At 37.0% G+C, this 21,123-nt stretch overlaps 1 protein-coding gene across 1 annotated transcript in view; it reads right to left on the bottom strand.

Annotated features, from left to right (window-relative positions):
- Positions 1-21,123, bottom strand: part of ctnnd2a (catenin (cadherin-associated protein), delta 2a) — a 219,605-nt gene that overhangs the window by 76,739 nt on the left and 121,743 nt on the right. The window contains 1 exon segment of the mRNA XM_032551622.1: positions 2,259-2,391. Coding sequence (XP_032407513.1) covers positions 2,259-2,391 — 133 coding nt within the window.

Here is a 21,123-nt window from a genome sequence, read left to right as displayed (position 1 = left end):
TAAGAAATTGCTCAAAGAAAATGACATAAATTTTGAATCTTTAATCCTGGTTAAAATCTTAACAGGTCTAGATTCAGTCATAAGGGGCATATTTAGAAAGCTTTAATTAGACAGAGGCATCAAGTATTACACATTATATTTCACTGCATCTGCTGAACATACACCAAGTTGAGGTGTAGGTTATTTCTGAAAATGTATTTTAAGACATACATCTTAATCTTTTCATATATATGTAAGCTCAGAGATTAAAAGCTTAAAGTTAAAACAGTAATTGGAATAGTTTATTTTCAGGGTAAAGTTTGCTTTTGTAAACCAAATAATTTTCACTGACATCACAGCATAGATATACAGTGTGTTCTTGTAGCCACTCACTGGATGGATCTTTAACCAAATTAATATCCCATATCTAGCTTGGCACTCATTAGTCAATGTGATTTTTTTAATTAATGTCTGTTCACGAGATGAGTGAACCTGAATGCTCAACTTGGTGAAGGTCTGTGACAAGTTATCTGTTTTTTTTTTGTTTGTTTTTTTTTAATCAACATGCACCAAATACTGCATTGTACAGATGCAAAGTGTGTGATTCATACTAAAAGATTTCTCATCTTTAACAAATATGGTTAATAGCACTGTTGCCTCTTAATATATTGGTACACAAAAGTCATTTAAACAATTTGCATTAAAATTCTTGAATTCCGGCAGTAATTACATCAATTAAAAAAATAAATAAAAAATACTTGTGTTTCTTTCAGAGTAGCAAGGAACAGTGTGTGGGAGTGCAATGAAATGTGATGCATTAAAAGTGATTACATTTTTGTACCTGAAAAAGGCTGTGGATGTGTGTAGGTGGGCAGTAGTAACTAGTAATTGAATTGAAGCTATGCCTTCCAATTTATATGTTCAAGTTTGTTTCATTCATCAAAGATTTAAACTTATTTTTCACCTGTTTTTAAATTAACCACTATATCAAGTGTGACTCTATAATCTCTTTAATGCTTATTTACAACTGAAACTGGCTATTTACACATACACAGTACCAAAAAAACTATCTGACATCACACAGAGAATTTTTAACACTTTCTTTAAACTCTGAAGTTTAAAATTAATATGCCTTCAAACATTTTGCAAAAGCACAGACAAAGATGTTAAGCCTTTGTAAGAGACAACATTTCAAGACAATTAGTCGGATACTTAAAGCTTGGACACAAAGCTTTAAGTAAAAGGATAGTGACCCTAAGTCTACCACCAAATTGGTTATACAGTGACTTAAGAACAGAAAAGGGAATGTTTTGCAGAGACCCAAATCTCAAGAACAGAAAACTTATGAACAGTGTGGAAAAGAGATGTGAATACCTGACTTGTCCAAAAGGTTTACCAGAACCAAAGATCAGACTATTGTGAGTACTTCTGAGAAGTTATCTCCCTTTTTTACTGTCATTTAGGAAACAGAACTAATTTTGCTTCCTCCAACAGACTGGAATTATACATTTTTTGTCAGATTTTCAAGTCTAACACTGAGAAAAAAACTTGCATCTCCTTTTTATTGTGTTTGTAAATATCTGTTTTCAGTTATACATGCACAGCTTCAAATAACCATATTTGTAAAAGTTTATAAAGTCAGTGCAGCACACATAATAGATTAGTGTGGTGCACTGATTTATTTCTAATGAGATAGGCATTCTTCTCAAAAATATCTTTTATATACTTAGAAAAAAGGCATCAATGACCCTCCCTACATTTACTGGTGAATCAAATGTTTGAGGCAGAATAAGAGGGATAATAATGTGCTAAGTGTATATTAAAAAGTAACAGAGGTTGGAGAGCTAGAGATCTGAAATTTAGAGAATTTGAATGAGGCAGTATGATTGGTTTTTAGCACCTCCAGTTTTATTAAAGGCTGTTTTAAAGAATATTAAAGAAATTGCTTCTGGGAGACAAGCCACCAAGCTCTAGATTCAATTGAACCTTATTGTTTCCATATATCCAGTTCAGTAAAATGTACATTTTCAGCATGGAAATTGTGTTAAGTGTTATTATGTAGAACATCACTAGAGAATTGACTGGTGAATAATAAACCTCCAATGCTTTTTCTATGTAATCTTTAGAAGACAGCATTCCCTTGTTTTCTTGTCAACAGATTTTCATGTTTGTTTTTTATCATTCATTTTAGATTTCCTGTCTATGCAGCATCAGTTATCAAAACTTCACCAAAAACTAAAAGACAACAAGCGCACACGCGTACGACAAAACTAGCATACCTCAGCTTTAATCTTGTTGTCTCCGAAGCACAGATGCTGCAGGTAAGCTGCAGCATTGGACTGCACCGATGGGAACTGGTGTTGTAACATCTGGATCACCTCTGGCAGCTCCGGATCTCTCCACCCAAACTCTCTGCGGAGCAACAGACAGAGGCACTTTGATTTCTTTAGCACATTAACAAGGCATCCAGCTGAAACACAAGAGATTACCTGAGACAGGTCCAAGTGATTCACAGATTTTCCTCCCAACATCACAAAAGCTGGAGACTCAGCTATTCACTCCCATGTTCACACAGCACACACAAGGAGACTCAGGAAATCAAAAAGACAAAAAGAAAAAAAAAATCTCTATTTCTCTCTTTAGTCAAACAAATGCATTTTTAAAAGAGAGTGCTTTAAAGAAAGCAACGCAGTGGGACTTAAATCACAGACATTACTTGATGAATGAGCAGTCTACTAAAACACGCTCATTTCCATCCGACACACAGGAGATGATAGATAAAACAATGAGCCCAGCAGGTTAAACAAGTAGCGACTTCAACAGTTAGAAATAAATGGTAAGGAAAAAAATTGAATTAAAAGAAAAAAAAAAAACTCATGCCATTTCCTCAGCTCCATCTTAGATCAAAGATGAGGACTTCATTCAAAAAGGCCCTCAGAACCCTAAAAACATACATGATAATTTTCTGACTCATATTCGCTTCTGTAACACGAATGTAAAACTCATTTGACGTGTTAAGCAAGAAGAAACAAGTGGGCTAGTCAAGAACATAATTGTGTACACTGCTTTAAGAAAAAAAAAAAAAAAAAAACATTGGTGAACTACCTCCGAACTACAAAAGGAATAAGCTAATTGTTGCCTGTGTAATTAAAAATGTATTGTTATATAAGCAAGAACCAAACAAACAAAAAAAATGCACAGCACAGTATTACCACTGCTAGAAGACTGTCTGCTGAGGGGGCAGGTTGAGTTATGTTCTGTACTTTCAGCCATTAGAAGTTTACACATCTCTGAACACAGTGGACAAAGTGAAATAAATGTTTTGCTCCCTTGGTAGTACTCAGGAAATTGCCTGCTTTATTGTGTTATCCTGTGCTAATAATTGTTTTGCTACAGGCCCCTAAATGAGGAAATTATAAGTGTGCGCACACACACACACACACGCATGGCAGTGTTACCTCCACATAGTGTAATATTTCTCCAATAACTACTCTGCCCATTGGTCACTACTTTTAAAGTGAGTTGAAAAAATAAATAATAATAATAAAAAAAAATAAAAAAAACTTATGTTGAAACTTCACAGCCCTCATCGATTGAAGTGTTTGAGGATTGATTTTGCCGTTTCTGCCTTGGTGGTTACAGTTCTGTGACAAAATGTGGGCTCTGTAATTCCCATCAAGCTGTAATGATTTGTTTTACCCCCAAGCCCAGCTCACCCAAACATGAAAAAAAGGGCGATCTGACCTGCCTAGAGAGTGAAAATTGATGGGGTAAAGGACGATGTGAAACTTTGCATCCAGGGGGAAAATAAAGCCCCGGCGCTCTCATTTCTGGCGGATCAAGCGAGTGCGGTTTATGAAATGTCTGCAAAAAGCGGCACATTCACAGGGAGTAAACATGGCTCTCAAAGATAAAGCAAGCTCCAGTGTGGACAGCTCTTTATCTGCCAAATGATAAGTGTTCTTTCAGCACGAAAACACGACTGAAGGAGAGTGAGAGAGGAGGTGGAGGGATTCCCAAGGCGTTTAAGGGATTTAGGAGGAGAGACCCTCAAACAGGTCTCCTTAAATCACAGAGCCAGATAACATCAGGGCAGGTTGTTTGTTTATGTGTGTGTGATGGGTGTGTAGCAAGTTTAAAACAGCATCATTATGTGTGGTTTTTTTTGTGGGCATAGTTGTATCAGTGCCCATTGGTGTCTGCTATACTTTGTGTGTGTTTGTGTATTTGCAGATCTATTTATATTCATTTGTGTCTTGACTTAAGAGAATGCAACCATAGGGAGATCTGCTGATGTGTACTGCTGTTGGTGTGTGTTTGTGTGTGCGTGTCATCCATCCCCTACAGCCTTTCAGCTCTGTCAGTGTAGTTAATAGAAAGCAGAGTGATCTGCTGATAAGATAAGCATCATGGCTCGCCATTAATTAAAAACCCCTGGTAGGGATGGAGATGGCAAGCGGGGAAGAGCAGAGGAAAGGAAAAGAGAGTGAAACACAGAGGGAGAATTAGAAAGAGAGTTGATGCAAGTACCAGAGCGTTCAGGGGTTCATCTGGCAAGAGGAAGCTGACAGGAAGGGGTATATAAAAAAAAGAAACTAACCCTCAAACAAGAGGCCTGTCATGCTTGCACAGGTGCCAATAAGAACAATAGCCTCGATTTATGCAAACCCAGGTGATATGCCACTGATATGAAACAGCAGCAGGCAAAAAAAAAAAAAAAAAAAGCCAGCAAAGAGCAACAATTGCATAAAACATAGTTGTAAAAAAAGTTTGGGACAAACATTTCAGATTACTTCTGAGAAATCTGCATCTCAATGCATTGCTTCCTGCGTGGCACATTCTTTATATAACTTTATCATCTTATAGCATAAGCTTTGAGTTCTCAATAGACTAGTGGGAACGAAAATGAAGTCAGCCTCTGATGCCGCACAGAGCTCCGTGTTCCCGGTGAGATGGGTATGTTTGCAATTTCTCGAGGCGTGCGGAGGCGTGATGCAGCAAAATACTTTAGTAAAAAAAGAAAAACTTTAGGTGTGGCAGAAGAGCAGTCTTACAGAGCGAGTAGAAAAGGCAGGTGGCAAGGGAGGACGGTGTGGGAGAAAGGGTGGAGCAAGAAACAGAGTGATGGAACTGGCACAAAGTGAAGAAGATTCTATGAGTCTTAGGCTTTTTTAGGTCAACACACAACACTTAGAGAATGAAGGATGGAAAAGGATATTACAGAGATTAGAAAGTTAAGGTTTTTAAACAATCATTGCTGTCCAGGATTTTGAAACAGAATTTATACGTCTCTCTTTCAAAACCAATCTTCCAAACTCTTGCACTACTTCATTATTTGGCAGACAGTTGAATGTAACTCTGAAACATCATTGTGTCCTTTGATGGGGGCACATCACCGGATAAAATTATCAGCCAAAACATTAACATTGTGTGAAGAGTTTTATGTCGACAAAATGAAGTAAATGTGTTTTGAGTCAATAAATGTGACCAGAAAGTGTTTTGGAGATTTTATAGCTTTTAAAATGCAACAGCATAAAGCATGTATTTAGGAGAAACCATTACACCCATCGCCCGATTGTGTATTAGTTTTTCATTTTAGTGAAATTATAAGACATGATGCCATAAGAATGTAACACTCCTCACATCGCCTTCCTACAGATTTGACAGTGCAGCATTTGACACAATTAGATCACCAGATAAATCAAGCAGCATAGTAAATATAAAACACACTACCTATATCGACAAAAAACAAAACTCAAATTTAGGTAATAGTATAATGGAAAAACCTTGAAGTATTAAAATGTGTGAAACTGTGAAAACCACTGCTTGGCAAACAGTTCATGGCTATTCATGAGTTCCTAGAGTCAACTCCTGATATCTACTGTTGGTCTATTATCTGTAATTATCTCTGCACCGCCCCTTGTGAGACACACGTCTGTGTTTAACACAGCTAACTTTTAGCAACCCTGGCTAATGTTAGCCTAGCATTAAAGCACAAAATCTGTTGGAGCAGGATGCAAGTTTTCTGAAGACTGACAGAATACGTCTCAATGCAGACAGTGCTGTGTGTTTTGAAACAAATCATGAAAAGGAAGAATTATAGAGCCTGCAGAATCCTGAACATCACTGGTGAGTGAGTTAAATGTAATACTGGTGAAATCTAATGTGATGCTTTATTACACTGTAAAGTCAAAGCATTTTAGGCATGTAAATGTCATCATATTTCATTAACGCCAATAAATACCAGGACAAGGTACTCAGATTCGTGTTGGAGTCAAAAATCCCACGTTGGAACTTTTCTAATGCTGTTGTTGCTCAGTAAACAAATAGTTGCAGTAGCATGACAAATTACATCACTACACAAGTAATAGGTTCATCTTCAGGACACATACACAAAGTATTACACTGATTTGACCAGTTACAAATATCTCCACTGCTTCTCAGAATACAACAAATACCAAAGGCTTGTAGCCAATATATGAAAGTAAAGAATTTTGCCTAACAGATACAGCTGTTAAGCTTTATCTATTAATTAAAATATCTAAGTACTTTTGTAAATTAATGGTTTTGAAAATTCAACGAGGACCAAGAATAGTAGATGTTTCAACAGGATAAATAATAATGCTATGTGTTCTACATAGCAACACTCTACATAGCGAGTGTTGCTATGTAGAGCAACACTCGCTCTTATCCCTCTTTTTTTCCCCCCACCTAATATGATGCATGATAGTAAATCACATTTTAAACATTAATCATTTAGGTCTCTGAGGCCCATTCACATCCATCAACACTGACCACAATGAATCTGACTGACAGCTCCACACAGGAAGCCTGTCCCGCTGGCCTTAATCTGATTGGACAAGGCCTGTCATGTCTGTTAACTGATTGGAGGGTCAGGAATGGGCGGCATCGCAGTGTGCATGCCAAAGTAGAAACTAATTAACACCAAAGCATTAATCTTTATAAATGTTGAACTGAGAAGATAGAAAACGTAAGAAAGCAGAGGGAGGTAAGACAAAAATAGCTCTTTGTAAAATTAATTTCTATTTATGATATATATACAGTATATATATATATATACACTCTTTACATCTTGCATTTAGAAGGCTCCTTTTCTCAGGTAAAGTAAATTGTGGAGTTCAAGTCAATAAAAACATTTCACCAATTCAACAGATAAACAGTATAAATAAATTGCAGAGGAAGATGCCCAAATAGTAGCCCTAAGTGTTTTTCAGCTCCTTGTAATTAAAAGTGCATATTAATTAAGATGCTATCCAGTGAAGGAAACAAGCCCCGTCAATGTCCCCTACTGGTAAATGCTTGAGAATATAGTTGCCAAACACCTACTTGGGATTAGGTAAAAGTACAACTCAACTCAGCAATAAGTCTAATTGGGGAAAGAGTTTGAGCTGTTAGACCTGTACTGAATGAAACACAGCTTGAGATGTACAAAAAGCAGATTGTCCAAAGGCAGAAATACAAGTGAGGACAATTAACAGTGATCTGATGCCTTTTGCTAAAGTGTGATTTTGACCCATTTTTTCCACAAAATCTGTCTTTAAACCTTAAAGGTTCTGGGTGCCACTTCTATTCACTTACTGTACATCCTAAGTTATTCCATGATTATTCAATTAGATCCCACAGGTGATCGACTTCCAGATAACTCCAATTAGTGTGTTTTGCAACATTACAACCCTTTTTTGTCATACGTTTGCTTTTACCAATCGCATGAAGGTGGATGACATAAGTGGGTGAAAAAGACAGGAAGGAAAGAAGGTAGAAAGTATACAAAGAGGGAAGGGTTGAAGTTAACACGTAAGGAAGTTAGGAAGGGAGGATATATGGGTACAAGGAAGGAAAGTAGTACACAATAAATAGAGGGGAAGACAAGAAAGAAAGGGAAGAAATGTCACAATTAAGAAAAGGAAGGAAAAAATAAGGAAAGACAACAAGGACACAAAGAAGCAAAGAGACCAAGAAGACATAAAACTACTTTGAAATTAAAGTAGGACATAAGGAAGGACGGACACAATGGAGGGGAAAGGAAATACAGAAGGAAGTGTACAAAGGAGGAAGGAAAAATGTGTAAGGAAGAAATGCATGACTGCAGGAAGAAAGGTGGAATAGATGAGTATAAGGAAGGAAGGAAGGACACATACATAGAAGAGGTGAGGGACATTGGGAAAAATGTCTTGATTTTTTGTTCATACTTTTGTTTTTTTCCATCTAGATCTGGAATTTACTGAAATAAAATTCCAGACTTTTCAAAATTGCATAGGAAGCCTCCCGTCATGAATTTAAAAATAATGTTTTATCCCGCTGCATCCTTATAACCTTTGAGAGGTGAGGTGGATGAAACTGCCTAATTAGTTTCTTAGGCATTATTAGCCGAGATAAAACAGGCGTATTTTAGTTTACTGAGGACATAGTGTGTGTATTTTGCTGTTTTTTCCCCCTTTGATTTAAACTTTTGAAATTAAGTTGTTTTGAAATTTATTTATTTTATTTTTTCTAAATTTATGTATCTGCCTTCATTTTATGCTTCAGGCCAAACAGCCAGGTCAAAACAAGATCCAACAAAGTCACTGCTAATTACAGCTGCACAAACCAGTGTGTCTCCTCACCCTGCTGTGATTTGACTCAAAAATACATCATGCTGCTTTTTATGCATGCCCTGCCATAGCAAGCAGAGGCCATACAACTCCTCATTAAGTAAATACAGAGGCCTTGCAAATTATTTAAAAGTAGTAAGTTTCAAGTTCATATTGAAAAAAGTTAAACATGCCCTCAAATGTTACAAATAAATATGACAAAGGACTATAATGTCAACCAAGCTGGGTTTTCCGAGTTGCTGTGTCCGAAGAACCTTTTCGTAATATTGGATGTTTGCCCAAGCTCAGTTTAAAAGAAATCTCAGAGTGGCGCTCTGCAGACTCTGCAAGCAGCAAACAAAGAGCATAGCACAGCCTCAGTTATAGAGGATCAATGAAATAAGGAGGAGAAGGTGGAGGGATGAATGTGGTGCTCGTAATAGCTGGGCAGACAAATGGATAGACAGAAATGGGTGGAGGAAACCTGGGATGAAATCCATCCCGAAATAAACAGTGGACAACAATCTGAGTCAGCGACAATGAAAACACTTCATCTTCTGTCACAGTCCTCTTCCCACACATCTTACCTACTGCTGCTCTGTAAATGATGGGCAGATGGAAATGATTTAGGTGATCACACATCAACTCCTTCATTTGGACAAAGCAAGGCGAATTGTTTGCTCAATACAGGTTAAGAACAAAAAGTAAAGCGCAAAATCAGATGCTGGCGAAGTAAATATAAGGCAAAGAAGTTGAGAGGAGAAATAAAGAATGGAGTGGACCCCTTAGCTCATCTATAACACACTGGAAGCTTCCTGTGACTTTCCACACCCTTCTCTCTTCCATTTGTCTGCTCATACCACCTCACTGTTCGTCACTTTCTCTCCGCCCCTCCCTGTCTGGACTTCTGTTTTTTTTTTTTTTTTGTTCCACTCACTGCTCTGAGCAACCACACAGACGAAGAGAGAGAAAAAAAAAAATCAATATGCATTCTCTGTGGCATCTTCCAACTGGGTATAAGAGGCTCAGGAGGTTGAATAAAAGCGAAGAAAGGATTTAGTGAGTAGAATGAGACTTGCGTGGAATGGAACAGAAAGAGGAAGCAAAGGGAAGAGCTGATGAAGAACAGAATTTAAGCAAGCGTTATTAAATCTTTGTTCCCAGTGATAAGGTTGGCAGCAAGGTGCTGTAGTTGATAACTGTCATCTCAAAGCAAGCAGGCGCCACTACAGGTCCTGTCTGAATATAGTATGGTCCCTCTTTTAGATACATTTACCAGTATAGTTCATATTTGTCACAATACTAATACTGATGTTCAAATGACATTAAAAGTGAATGCTTTCAAGTTCGCTAGTTAAGCGCAAGTCTGCAGTCCCTACACAAACTAGTTCTTGTTTGTTTTTTTTAAAATCAGAAAAAGCCTCTAATAACATATTGATTATAGCGTCATGCATTATTTGTTATATCATTGACTAGTATTTGCAGTCTGGCCTTTGCCAGCTTATTCAAATCCAATTAATTTTTTTTCCTGTTCTTTTTACCTGACATAAATTTCATTTTAATGCAGACAAACTCAATTTTTTTTCATCATACACATTGTCATGTTTTACTTTTCAGAAAGCAAGTGAGAGCAATTGTAATACTTTGCCAATAGAAATAACATGTTGAAGCACTATAAGGTTACTGTCCCTCCAAATCTGTTAAAACACAATTTTAAAAATTTTATTGTTTGTCAGTAGCTTGAAGTCCAACTCTGTGATGTTATTTTGGTTATAACTAACACTATGATTGCCTAAATACTTGGTCATCACAAAGTAAAGTGTTTGCCAATTGATATGGAGCAAACTCTCCCTCCTCGTTTGCATCAGACAGAAATTAGGTGCAACTTACATAGTTAGGGCACAAGACTTCAATTTATGTATTATGAGGCCCAGATCAAATTCATCATGTAAAGAAAAACTCCAACATTAAACGTGAAGATTTCCAATAAGTCCAAGGAATGCATCCATTTCAACCCATGGATACTCAATACATTTTTTAAAATTATTTTAGGAGTTAATGCCAATAAAAAGCCCACAAGAACAGATAAACTATTTTACTTAAAGTGGAAAGAGCATGAGCAAGACTGTAGCTGAAATTTCATACTTCTTCTGCAACTCTTGTGAAGCGTCCTTTTTTTTCAAAGGAGTTATAATAAGTTAAGAATAAAAAGAAATAGAAATACAATACAAAAGGTATGAAATAAAACTATAACTCAGTTATCATAAGACTGTGATAAAGTCTATAAAGCCAGATTTTTCTGTAATATTAGATTTGCAGTTTTAATGACATCAGAGTTTTCTTGCTTTTCTCACAAAACAGAAACAACAACAAAAAAACCACGTAAACCCTGCACTTTATTTGTGTGTATGCACGTAGGCGTGTGTGTGTATAATTGTGTATATATAAGGCTGCCAGTGCTGGGACTGGTCAAGGGGGAAACATTAGTGTGCAGTAACATGGAGCGATTTGCCAACCTAAGGAAAACACAAGCACCAGCCCAAATCTTTGCAATTAGCTGAACACACAGAATTGAAGGACTAATCGAAAAGGACATTAAGCTGAGAGACAGGTGTTCATTAATATACACATACCCCGTGTAAGTGCAAACATGCACTTACACAGCCTATGGAATTTATTAACACACTGCAGCAAAGCACTAATCATGTGCACACATATGCGCACAACTGCAAGCCCTCACAAATAGTGTTTGTATTGGAACCACGCAAACGTACACTCTCCTATATACAAACACACATGCATTCAAAGAGCTATTATCCAGCATTTGCTGATCATTAATTTTCAGCCAAGTGGCACTGTTACGCCGATTGCACAGTGTAATTACTGGATGCTTGCACAACCAAACAATGGGCTGGTGAAATATACTCTCAAGTCATTATTTGGAAGGGTCAAAAAAAAAAAAGACACTGAGGTTATCTAAGCCATTACACTGTATCACACTATATGCTAATTAAAACTGAAAAATAGGAGGAACAACGTAGTTACAACCACCAAGAATGAAAACCTGTTATGTTGACCAGAAAGGAAAAAATAAATCCTTTGACTTTTAAGTGAATAGTATTCGTTACCAGTATGAAATGAACAATTTCAAAGGAGAAAGATGTTTCTTTTTGATAATCAAAACAGTTGTGTGACTTCAACAACATGAAATTAAACAACTCACAGTTGAACTTTGTAACAAAAAGTGGTTTGGAATTAAATTACAACTTGCTCATTCCTCCTAGTCCCTTCACTGCTTGGCTTGCAAAGACCCACATGCAGAGGAGGCTGCTGCGAATATGCAGCATGGTTACGACAGTAAAGATGGGAGTGGTAATGATTTACACTAGTCAGTCTTCTTTTTCTTTCTGCATATTTGCACCAATTTTATCCTTGCAAATTGTATCACAAGAGGACTATGAGAAGCTGATTTTCATTGTTCTATTCTCACAAATTCTAAAGTGACTAAATCAAGTTTCCTTTAGACCAGGATGAGTCTTTAAACTAATCGCATATCAGGGAACAATTATGACAAAAATGACCAATCAAATCCCCATCTTATACACTCACTCAATCAGAATGCATGACCTAGTTTAAGATGACAAATGAAGAGAAGATTGCTAAGAAATTACTAACCCACTGTCCGTTGATTCGGAAGCTTGTACAATCATCTGACCTGGCCGTTGAGTGGCAAACAAAAAAAGGTGAGCTATTTCATTGTGACAATGCTAATGAGCGTTTCCAGCCAATAAAGATGTGTGTGTCTCTGTCCACCAAATGCTCCCTCAGGCCTCATCACTAATGAAGGTTCTACAGTGTCAGCATGTGCCCATGTACGTCACGCAAGCACAAATTATCCAGAATTATTCTGTCAAGCAAATATCACAGTGATAAGGTCAGACGCGATATTAGCACCGTCTCTGTGTGTGCGTTTGTGTATTCACACGTATGAATATCATTCACTAAATGTTAAACGTACAATACTGAAGCAGACAAGTACGACAGAGGTGAGGAACCTACATTTACATTAGACAAGTAAATCTTACACAATGCACAGAGCTTCTACCCTTCTCTAGCCTATATTTCATGAAATTTGACTTGTCAGTGTTTTGCACAATCTTGCTTGAAACAGGGCCCAAAGATAAACGACAATAAACATAGACCTCTGGCTTGTCTGTTGCCTTGGCAGAATAATAACAATGGAAGGATAAAGATGAAGTGGAAACAGATAGCTGGCCGAGACTGACATTTACACCACATTAGCAGCTCGGCAGCTTAAGTGTTCCATTTCCTGTGGGTCGAACATTACATCCATTCAGGCAAAGGAATCAGTGTTAAACTTGAGTCCAAGACACAATCACTGTGATTACATCCTAAAATGGAAGAAAATAGTTTCAAAGTGCTTTGAGGTTGCATTTTTCAATCGAACTAAAATAAAAACTTACAAACTTACATTTGTTCTGACATTGATGACTGGGAAATACACATGTAAAATTACAATCATCAACTTCTGAAAACAAGTTTCATTTCAAAGGAGGTTTTCATCTCAGTGCTTAGTTTTTTGTATATTTGTAAATTATTGACAGATACGACAACAGCTAAGTGGTTTTAATTCTTAACACTACAACAAAACATAATGTGAGTATTCACTACTGAAAGCCTCAAAGTGTTGTCATTTTAGCACTGCTCTGAAATCTCACAAGGGATAAGGTGTTGAAGGAATTGTGGCGCAAACATGAGCAAAGTTTCACTGACAAAATTGCAAATAAACAGAAGGCCGAGAGAGAAATTGCCTAGAAAGCAATGTAATTTTTAGTTTGTTCTTTCCATATAAAGAATGTTTGGAAAGCTTTCACAGACTATCTTCTGGTAGAAGGTAAAAGTTGTGGCAAGTTATGCTTAAAATGGATGGAAACTCTACTTGCAGACCATCAACTTAACAGATCATTTTGAATGGGATGCTTACTGCCAGTCAAAGGAGATGTCTGACACAAACCCTAATCTTTCTGGAGAAAAATGCTCCTCTAAGTGCTGGGAGACCTGCCGAGAACTGTGGGCTGAGTAGGGGTAATTTCATGAGGTAAATTTCACTCTCCTTAGACTGCTACTCATCACACTCCTCATCCTCTCTTCAATTCGAAGAGCTCTTCTTCCGTATGCACTTGCTGAAATAAATAGCCATGACCATGAGTCTTGACAACTCCCTTCAAATAACAAGTAACAGAACAACATTAATCCCTGCCCAGCAGTTGCTTTATACCCAAGGCTGTACTTACAAAGATTAATAGTCAGATTTGATACGATCCACTGTGACTACTTCTTTTGTGGATATTAAATTGCATCCCTACCAATACCAGTGTCATTTAGTGGAAATACAAAAGAAATGCAAGGACTATATGTGAAGAAGCTGAACACTTATAGCAATCCCTCAGTTGTAAATGCCAATACACGGTTGGCTTCTTTAATTAAGTTTCTTTGTATAGCACCAATTCACAACAAATGTCATCCCAAGCCACCATGCAAAAAAGGGGGTCTTTGCAGAGATGTACAGTAGTTTTCATCTCGTCCTCATCTACCTCATTACCCTAATCCATCTTCCCATACTTCCTACACAATAATTTTGTGTTCACCGGCGTCTTATTCTAAAATCTATGCCATGAACAATAGAGAATATGGCGGTTGGTTTCAGCATTTCAAATTCATTTCAAAAATACTTTATCGATCCCAAAGGGAAATTAAATGTTAAAACTCAAAAGTATTCAAGATTCTTCAAAGAGTTGAAGCAGATTCTGATGGCTGTGAGCAGAAAGGATTCTGTGTTTGTAGACGACAGCAACAGCTCCTTCAGTTGCTTTGTCTCGGAGAAAAAGGGCTAAACACAGACAGGGAGATTTATATACAGAACATATGAAGTAATTGGCAGCAGTAGCTCTACTCATGGCCTCATCTATGAAGGTGTCAAATTTGAACAGAATGCCAGCCCATATGTAATGACTATGGATAGGAAAGTAGAGGAAGAAGATAATGTAAATGTCAGTAATAACTGCAGATAATGCATATAGTTGCAGAGTAGTAGAAGAAAACTGGTCAGTATGACCTCCAGCAGCATAGCCTATAGCAGCTTAACTGTCGTGATAACCTAAGCCACTATAATCCAGGACTCCCTTGGAAAGGATGATTTTAATCACAATGGGACTTTCGTGGTTAAACAAAGGTTAAATGAAAAAAAAAAAACCTACAAACTTTCTCAAAAGGGAAAGTTTCATGCCTAGTCTTAAACATGGGGTTATAATGTATTCTCCTGGCACATAGTGCCATTTTTAAGTGCCTGTTACCTTCAGCTGTTATGACAAAAAAAACAATCTTATTTACGTATAAGTGGCTGAGGCCTTAAGGTCCAAGCAAAGATTTGGGGTATTTAGGCAGCTGCTTTATGAGCAGAAGTTTGGGCACCTTTGAATAGTGGCCACGAACTAATTCAATGATTCAAAGCAACACTGCAGGTATGTTTTTGATTACATGGAATTTCATGACATCATCTGAATATATGGAGGCAGATTAGTAAACATGTGGGGGAAAAGAAAGCATTTAAAACAATAGATTCAAACTAATCTATTGTATTAAATGGCAAACCGTTAAACAAACTGAACATATGTTGTGCTTTGCCAGTCGTATTGACCATTCAAAGTGCTTTACACTAGACCTACATTTACCCATTCACACTCAAATGAACATTTATACACCGATGGGGAAAGTATTGCATAACTACCAAAGAGAAAAATATTGACGATTTAAATTATATATTATTGTGAAATTCACCCAAGTATTTATACAGTAGATGAACTGTAAGTACATGCATATAGTTGTATATTATAAGGCCAAACAGCATCTTTACCCCTAGCAGGACTGATTTTGAAAATTCTTCACAGCATTTTAAAGTTAGTTATGACATTTGAAACAGCAGCTGTGAACAGACATACCAAGGTGACTGAGATCACACAAAATGACAGACTAAACACGCCATTATCTCCCCAGGTTAATAAATAAACAAGTATGAGAATATAAGGATGGCAAACTTTATGCCAGCACATATTCAATACTTTTTTCAAAAAAAAAAAAAAAAAATTCTTGATGGCAGCTATGAAATTTCATTTTCCACCTCTTTGATTCAAATGATCAGAGTTGTCTGTTTATTTGGTGCTTGCCTGATATTCACTGAGCAATGTTTCAATGACACAAATGACTGCATCCTCTGAAGTGGTATCATTTGGTAATAAAACTTTTATTTTCTACAGCTCACTCATCCTTGTAAAGTGAAAGTAATACACAAAATGGAGTAGGAAGGAAATTACTACCTAGCTGGAGCAATGCTTGCGTGACAGCTCACAGCTTGTTTAGCATCTATGAAACAACAAGGTGAAAACCCACAGCTGAACTTGGCAACAATAACAGCAGCATGAATGATTGCAGTTTATTGCATATAATGTCAAATAACTAATTAAAATCGGGACTGTGTCACTGTGGATGCTCATTATAAATATATGTGATAAGAAGTATGTATCAAATTCAGACCTAGGCATTAATAAATGGCATTTTGAGACTGCAAAAATCAGTGAACTGATGCAAGGAGCACTCAAAATGTACAAAATGCACACTTGGGAAAAGCAAACGCGATCACGCATGAATTCACTTACTTGTAGCGGTTAGTGAATGACCATAGAAGCACAGGCAGCATTCAACACACTCACACCTTCACTAAAGGGGCAGAAACAATACCAACACTATTTAATGACTCAGAGGAGGGGCTGCCCTGCTTCTTTTTCCTCAATTCACCTTTTTTTTTTGTCTTTCACTCCACTCCTGTAATCATTCGATCAAGACCAGTGTTTGACTCGACACACAGCAAAGCATGCGTCTGGCTGACACGGTGGGCTTTGTTGATTATATGAGGTGGAAAAACATGCACACAAAGAGGAATGTACACTCAGATTCAGACAAACACATTGGACTATTGTTGCATGCTAGAATCTCTTCACAGTGTGCAGCGAGAAGGAATGAGAAAGGATTGATGGAGACAAAGAGAGGAATGGAAGTGAGGGGATTTAAAGAAAAGAAGAGACCTGCCACCTAAATAGACACAAAGGACAGCAGGAGGGAGTGTAGGAGAACCATGTGTTTAGACTGAAAGCAAAGGGAGAAAACACTTCAGATGCTGGATGAATGCCTGCACCTCTCCACCCATTTTCACTGTCAGGCAGGTCTCTGCTTGCAAAGGTATTATGGTGGGATGGGGAGAGCAGAGGAAGAGAGATAGAGGGATGGGTACATTTGGAGGAGTGTTTCTAAATCAAGTCAGAACTCTTGGGAAGTGTCAGTGTTATTTTTTTTTTCATGGCTCAGTGATTTAATTTCTGCATCACAAGGAATTTATTCTTGGAATGAAAATAAATAATGTCGCACATGAACACATTTTTTTTTTTTTTACATAGTCAAAAGCAGAGCTTCTTGATATACTATACATTTTTAACATTCTAGATGATGGTTAGGTAATCTACTGCTAAATATCTGGGGTTCAGGTTAGGCCAGACAGTTTAGGAACTGAAACTTCTATGTACAAGTTTTCTACTTGGCATCTTGGCAATAACAAATATATGATGTTTAAATTGTATTTAGTTAGGTGTTCCTGTGATCTTGTAAGTTTAAATAATGACATGTTATGGCTCAGCTTTTCTTAAAATACATTTTTAATTTTAACTTGTTCTAAAGTATATTTTTGTGGATACATATACTTTAGAACTTATTCTTTAAGTTCTAATAGTATAGAAATTATTCTGTACTTGTTCTTTATACTTATTCTTCATATTCCCATATATGAAGAACATTAAATATCAAACAAATGGATTAATTTTAGCTTCTAATTATTAACATTATTTTGGCATTTAAACTGTAAATATATTAAACATATATATTAAACATTTAAATATATTAAACTGTGAATATATTACATAAATTCATTACTTACTACTTTATGCATGTGTAATTATCCCATGTATAATTATGACTTATCAAAATTCTCAGTATCTTTCAGAAAAAAGCTGACAAGCCCACTTTATTGGATATGCCTTTTGAAGCACTAAACTCCATTTTAAAATCCACACTTTGCAAATCTATCCCAAACTCTCAAATTGCCTTTGCTTCACAATCTATAGCAAGTTTCTTGTGCACCTCCTTCTAAAAGTACCTTTTTCCTTCCACTCAACTTTCTATTAATATGCTTGCTTGCATAAGTCTCACCAGCCAGTTCCTTTAAGGATCTTTTGTTGCGCTCTGTGTTAACTGAGATAAACCAAAAATTACTTCATGCCATTGAAAACAAACAATTTTAACTTTTATAGTGAAGTGAATTGACATTTTTATGGTGTTCTAAATAACTGAGATGTACCTTAACAGCGATGTTCAACTATAAATGCATCGTTGGTCTCCTAAGAGTATCTGCACTCAGACCATTGTAGTGGCAAGACCTCAGTTTCAGAGCTTCACATTATGTTTTATAGAACCCTTTGCTCAAGAGCCTCGACCTTGAGGCCTCATCACTTAAGAGGCCTTTGGTGCTTTGCTCACTACCCCCAGGTAGACCATGGTGATACTGGGTGTCTGCTTGCTAAGTTATGGCTCTCCTATGTTCAAGTCAAGGACTACACCAACACTAAAAAAAAAAAAAGTCACAAGTGTAATATGCCACATATGAACACTCTTCTGAGGTTGTAATTATCTTATTTTAAGGTCCAGTTGGTTTTTGATGTGTTGATGAATGAAACATGCAAACTGAAATATGGATGACTTACTTTTTCCCGTGGCTGATCTCAAGCTTTCATTTTTGTAAACTGTTTGCCATCATACCTGCCAGGCTCCTTTAATGAGCACGACAAAGAGAAATTTAGACTGCAACAAATATTGACTTGAGCTTCTGTGGGCACATGTGTGCATCACTGTGAGTGGGCATTAAGTGTTTTATTTTAGTGCGCGCACTTCCACAGGGATGTATTATGAGATAATTGCAGTGTGCAGGTGCTTTTGTGCCACTGCAGCTGGTGAATACCAACACAGCTGCACAGATAAATGTGATTATCTTCAACAAGGAACTGCCAGAGCTATAATTTTAAATGAACACGGCAACAATAATGAACCTTTTTTTCCCCCCCTCCTCTCTTTCTGTGAGGATTTATTTAACAAACCTGACTTCCTCCTAATGGCTCCAGATGTGCTGATTCCATTAACTTCTGTCGAACTCCTCTGTCAAATCCGGCTTTAATTTTGCTGGTCAGTACTTTATCAGCCTGCCAAGAGGTGCAGTGCTTGATTTTCAGCAAGCAATTTAGCTGAAAGGTCAACATCCCTTTCCAGCACAAGAGATGCACAACTCATTGACCTTTAAATCTGCACCCCTGTCCAAAGACTATTTTACAACTGCAGCATATTTGCCAGAAAACCTTGCTTAAAGAAAAAGATTGTAGTAAACGGACGCAAAAACTGAAACAAACTGGTGAACGTATCTGCAAAATATATTAATGCCTTACTACACACCAAGAAAAAAATACAGCTGTAACAACTTCATCAAATACATTTAAATTATGCTCAACTCAAAACATTAAACTATTAATACCTTTGTCATCAAATTCAATCCCATATTCATACGTAAGGTACTACTGTTGACTTAACAGTAACATTTACTGTTATGGCTGCGACTTGGTTTCGACAGAGTAACGTTTTCTGTGACCATGTAAGCACTAGGCTATGATGCTCTCAAGTGAGAGCTTAAGAGGAAGCAAGATGAAGCACAGTGTGGTGAGAACATATACAGTAATTCTGCTGCTGTGACATTTTCATATAATCCCTCCCAAATTCCATCAGAGGCAGCAGACAGGCCAGCAACGGGGACGGCAGGAGGAAGAGGAATGGAAAGCATTTTCCCCCACAAAATTGCTAAGCATGACAGAGTGGTATTATCGCGCATTAATATTTATTTCATGTGTGCTTTCCTGTCATTTTTTTTTTCTTTTTGTAAACTTATGTAAAGAGGATTGAATGTAGATAAAAAGAACCTTAATGTCATTAACTATCATCAAATAACTATGGAATAATTGAGTTATAAGCCGATTATGGTTGTTTACCAACACGTCACAAGAAATAAGAAATTCATTTTTAGCTGCTGTACATGTAGAAATTCTGTAAATAATAAAGATTCACAAAGAAATCAGCTGGTGATTGGAATCAAGCAAATTCTATATTTGATTAACCATGATCATTAGATCATGGTTAATCAAATATAGATCAGACTGTTGGACACTAACAGTCTGATCTATTTTCTGTTCAGTGAACAAACCATGCCATTAATTAACAGGTCAATCTGATAATAATCTTTAACGTCAAAGTTGTAACTTCAGTAAAAAAGGCCCCCAGCTATTTTCAGTACAAGAGAGAAAGGACAAAAGTTGTTCAAAAAATAAAACAACATGTTTGGTTGTTCATTCAGGCTGCCATATTGGACAGTAAGACTCCAGCAAATAACAGTAAGCCAAACATGGTAAAACATGCTCTGTTTTAACATTTTGGAGAGTCCAGGTCAGTCTACCATGGGACACGGCAGATTACAAAACACTGACAGCCTTTTGGCAATCTTAGAGTTTATCTTGGTTTATTTCAAGCTACAGGAAATACAGGAGGAGACCAACATCTGAAATGCTGCTGTAAGCGCTGATCCAAAATGCAACAAATGTAAAATTAACAGGAAAGTAGAAAAACCTTATGTTGTTGACATCTATACAAGTAATTCACGCAAAATTTAAATATCATTGAAAGTTTGTATTAGCAACTCAATTCATAAAAGCAAAACATGTTTATATCTTTTTTACATGTACATGTATACTAATGTTTTCCAGACTTTCATTCCAATTAATTATGATGAATTCCACCTAAAGCTAATGGAAATATGAAATAGAATTTTTGGTTAGGGATTGTAATTTACAAATGTTAAACAAAAGTTCCAATTTACTGAGATGTACCTTGTGTTCCCATAAAGAAATCTACTGAACTCTAGTAAATACATTCAAGCTTTTTTGTTTTGTTTTGTTTTAAGTTCATTGCTTAATTTGAATAAGGTCAAACATTAAGATCTATTGGGAGGGGATGTGCCTCTCACTATTAGTGCATTATGGCCACCCCAAGCACATTTATCACACTTTCTCTCTGCTCTTCCTTCCCCTCTCTGGCTTCAGATTTAAGATGGAAGTTCCCCATAGCAAGCAAAGGGATAGGCACAGAGTCTTATTATCCCAAGGTCAGGTGCACACTCCCACAAACACACCCCTACACACGCACGCAGATAGGCCACCTCGGAAAAGGAAAATAACTACAATGGGCAATTTACCCAGAACAGGCAGGGATGACGGCCAGGACACAGATTTGTGTGAGCGCGCACACAGGAACACTGGCGCATCCACACAGCTGTGCCTCA

The sequence above is a fragment of the Xiphophorus hellerii genome, chromosome 21 (assembly GCF_003331165.1).
Source record: "Xiphophorus hellerii strain 12219 chromosome 21, Xiphophorus_hellerii-4.1, whole genome shotgun sequence".
Lineage (NCBI taxonomy): Eukaryota > Metazoa > Chordata > Actinopteri > Cyprinodontiformes > Poeciliidae > Xiphophorus > Xiphophorus hellerii.
Note: the sequence above shows the minus strand (reverse complement) of the source record. Positions and strands in the feature narration are given on the sequence as shown.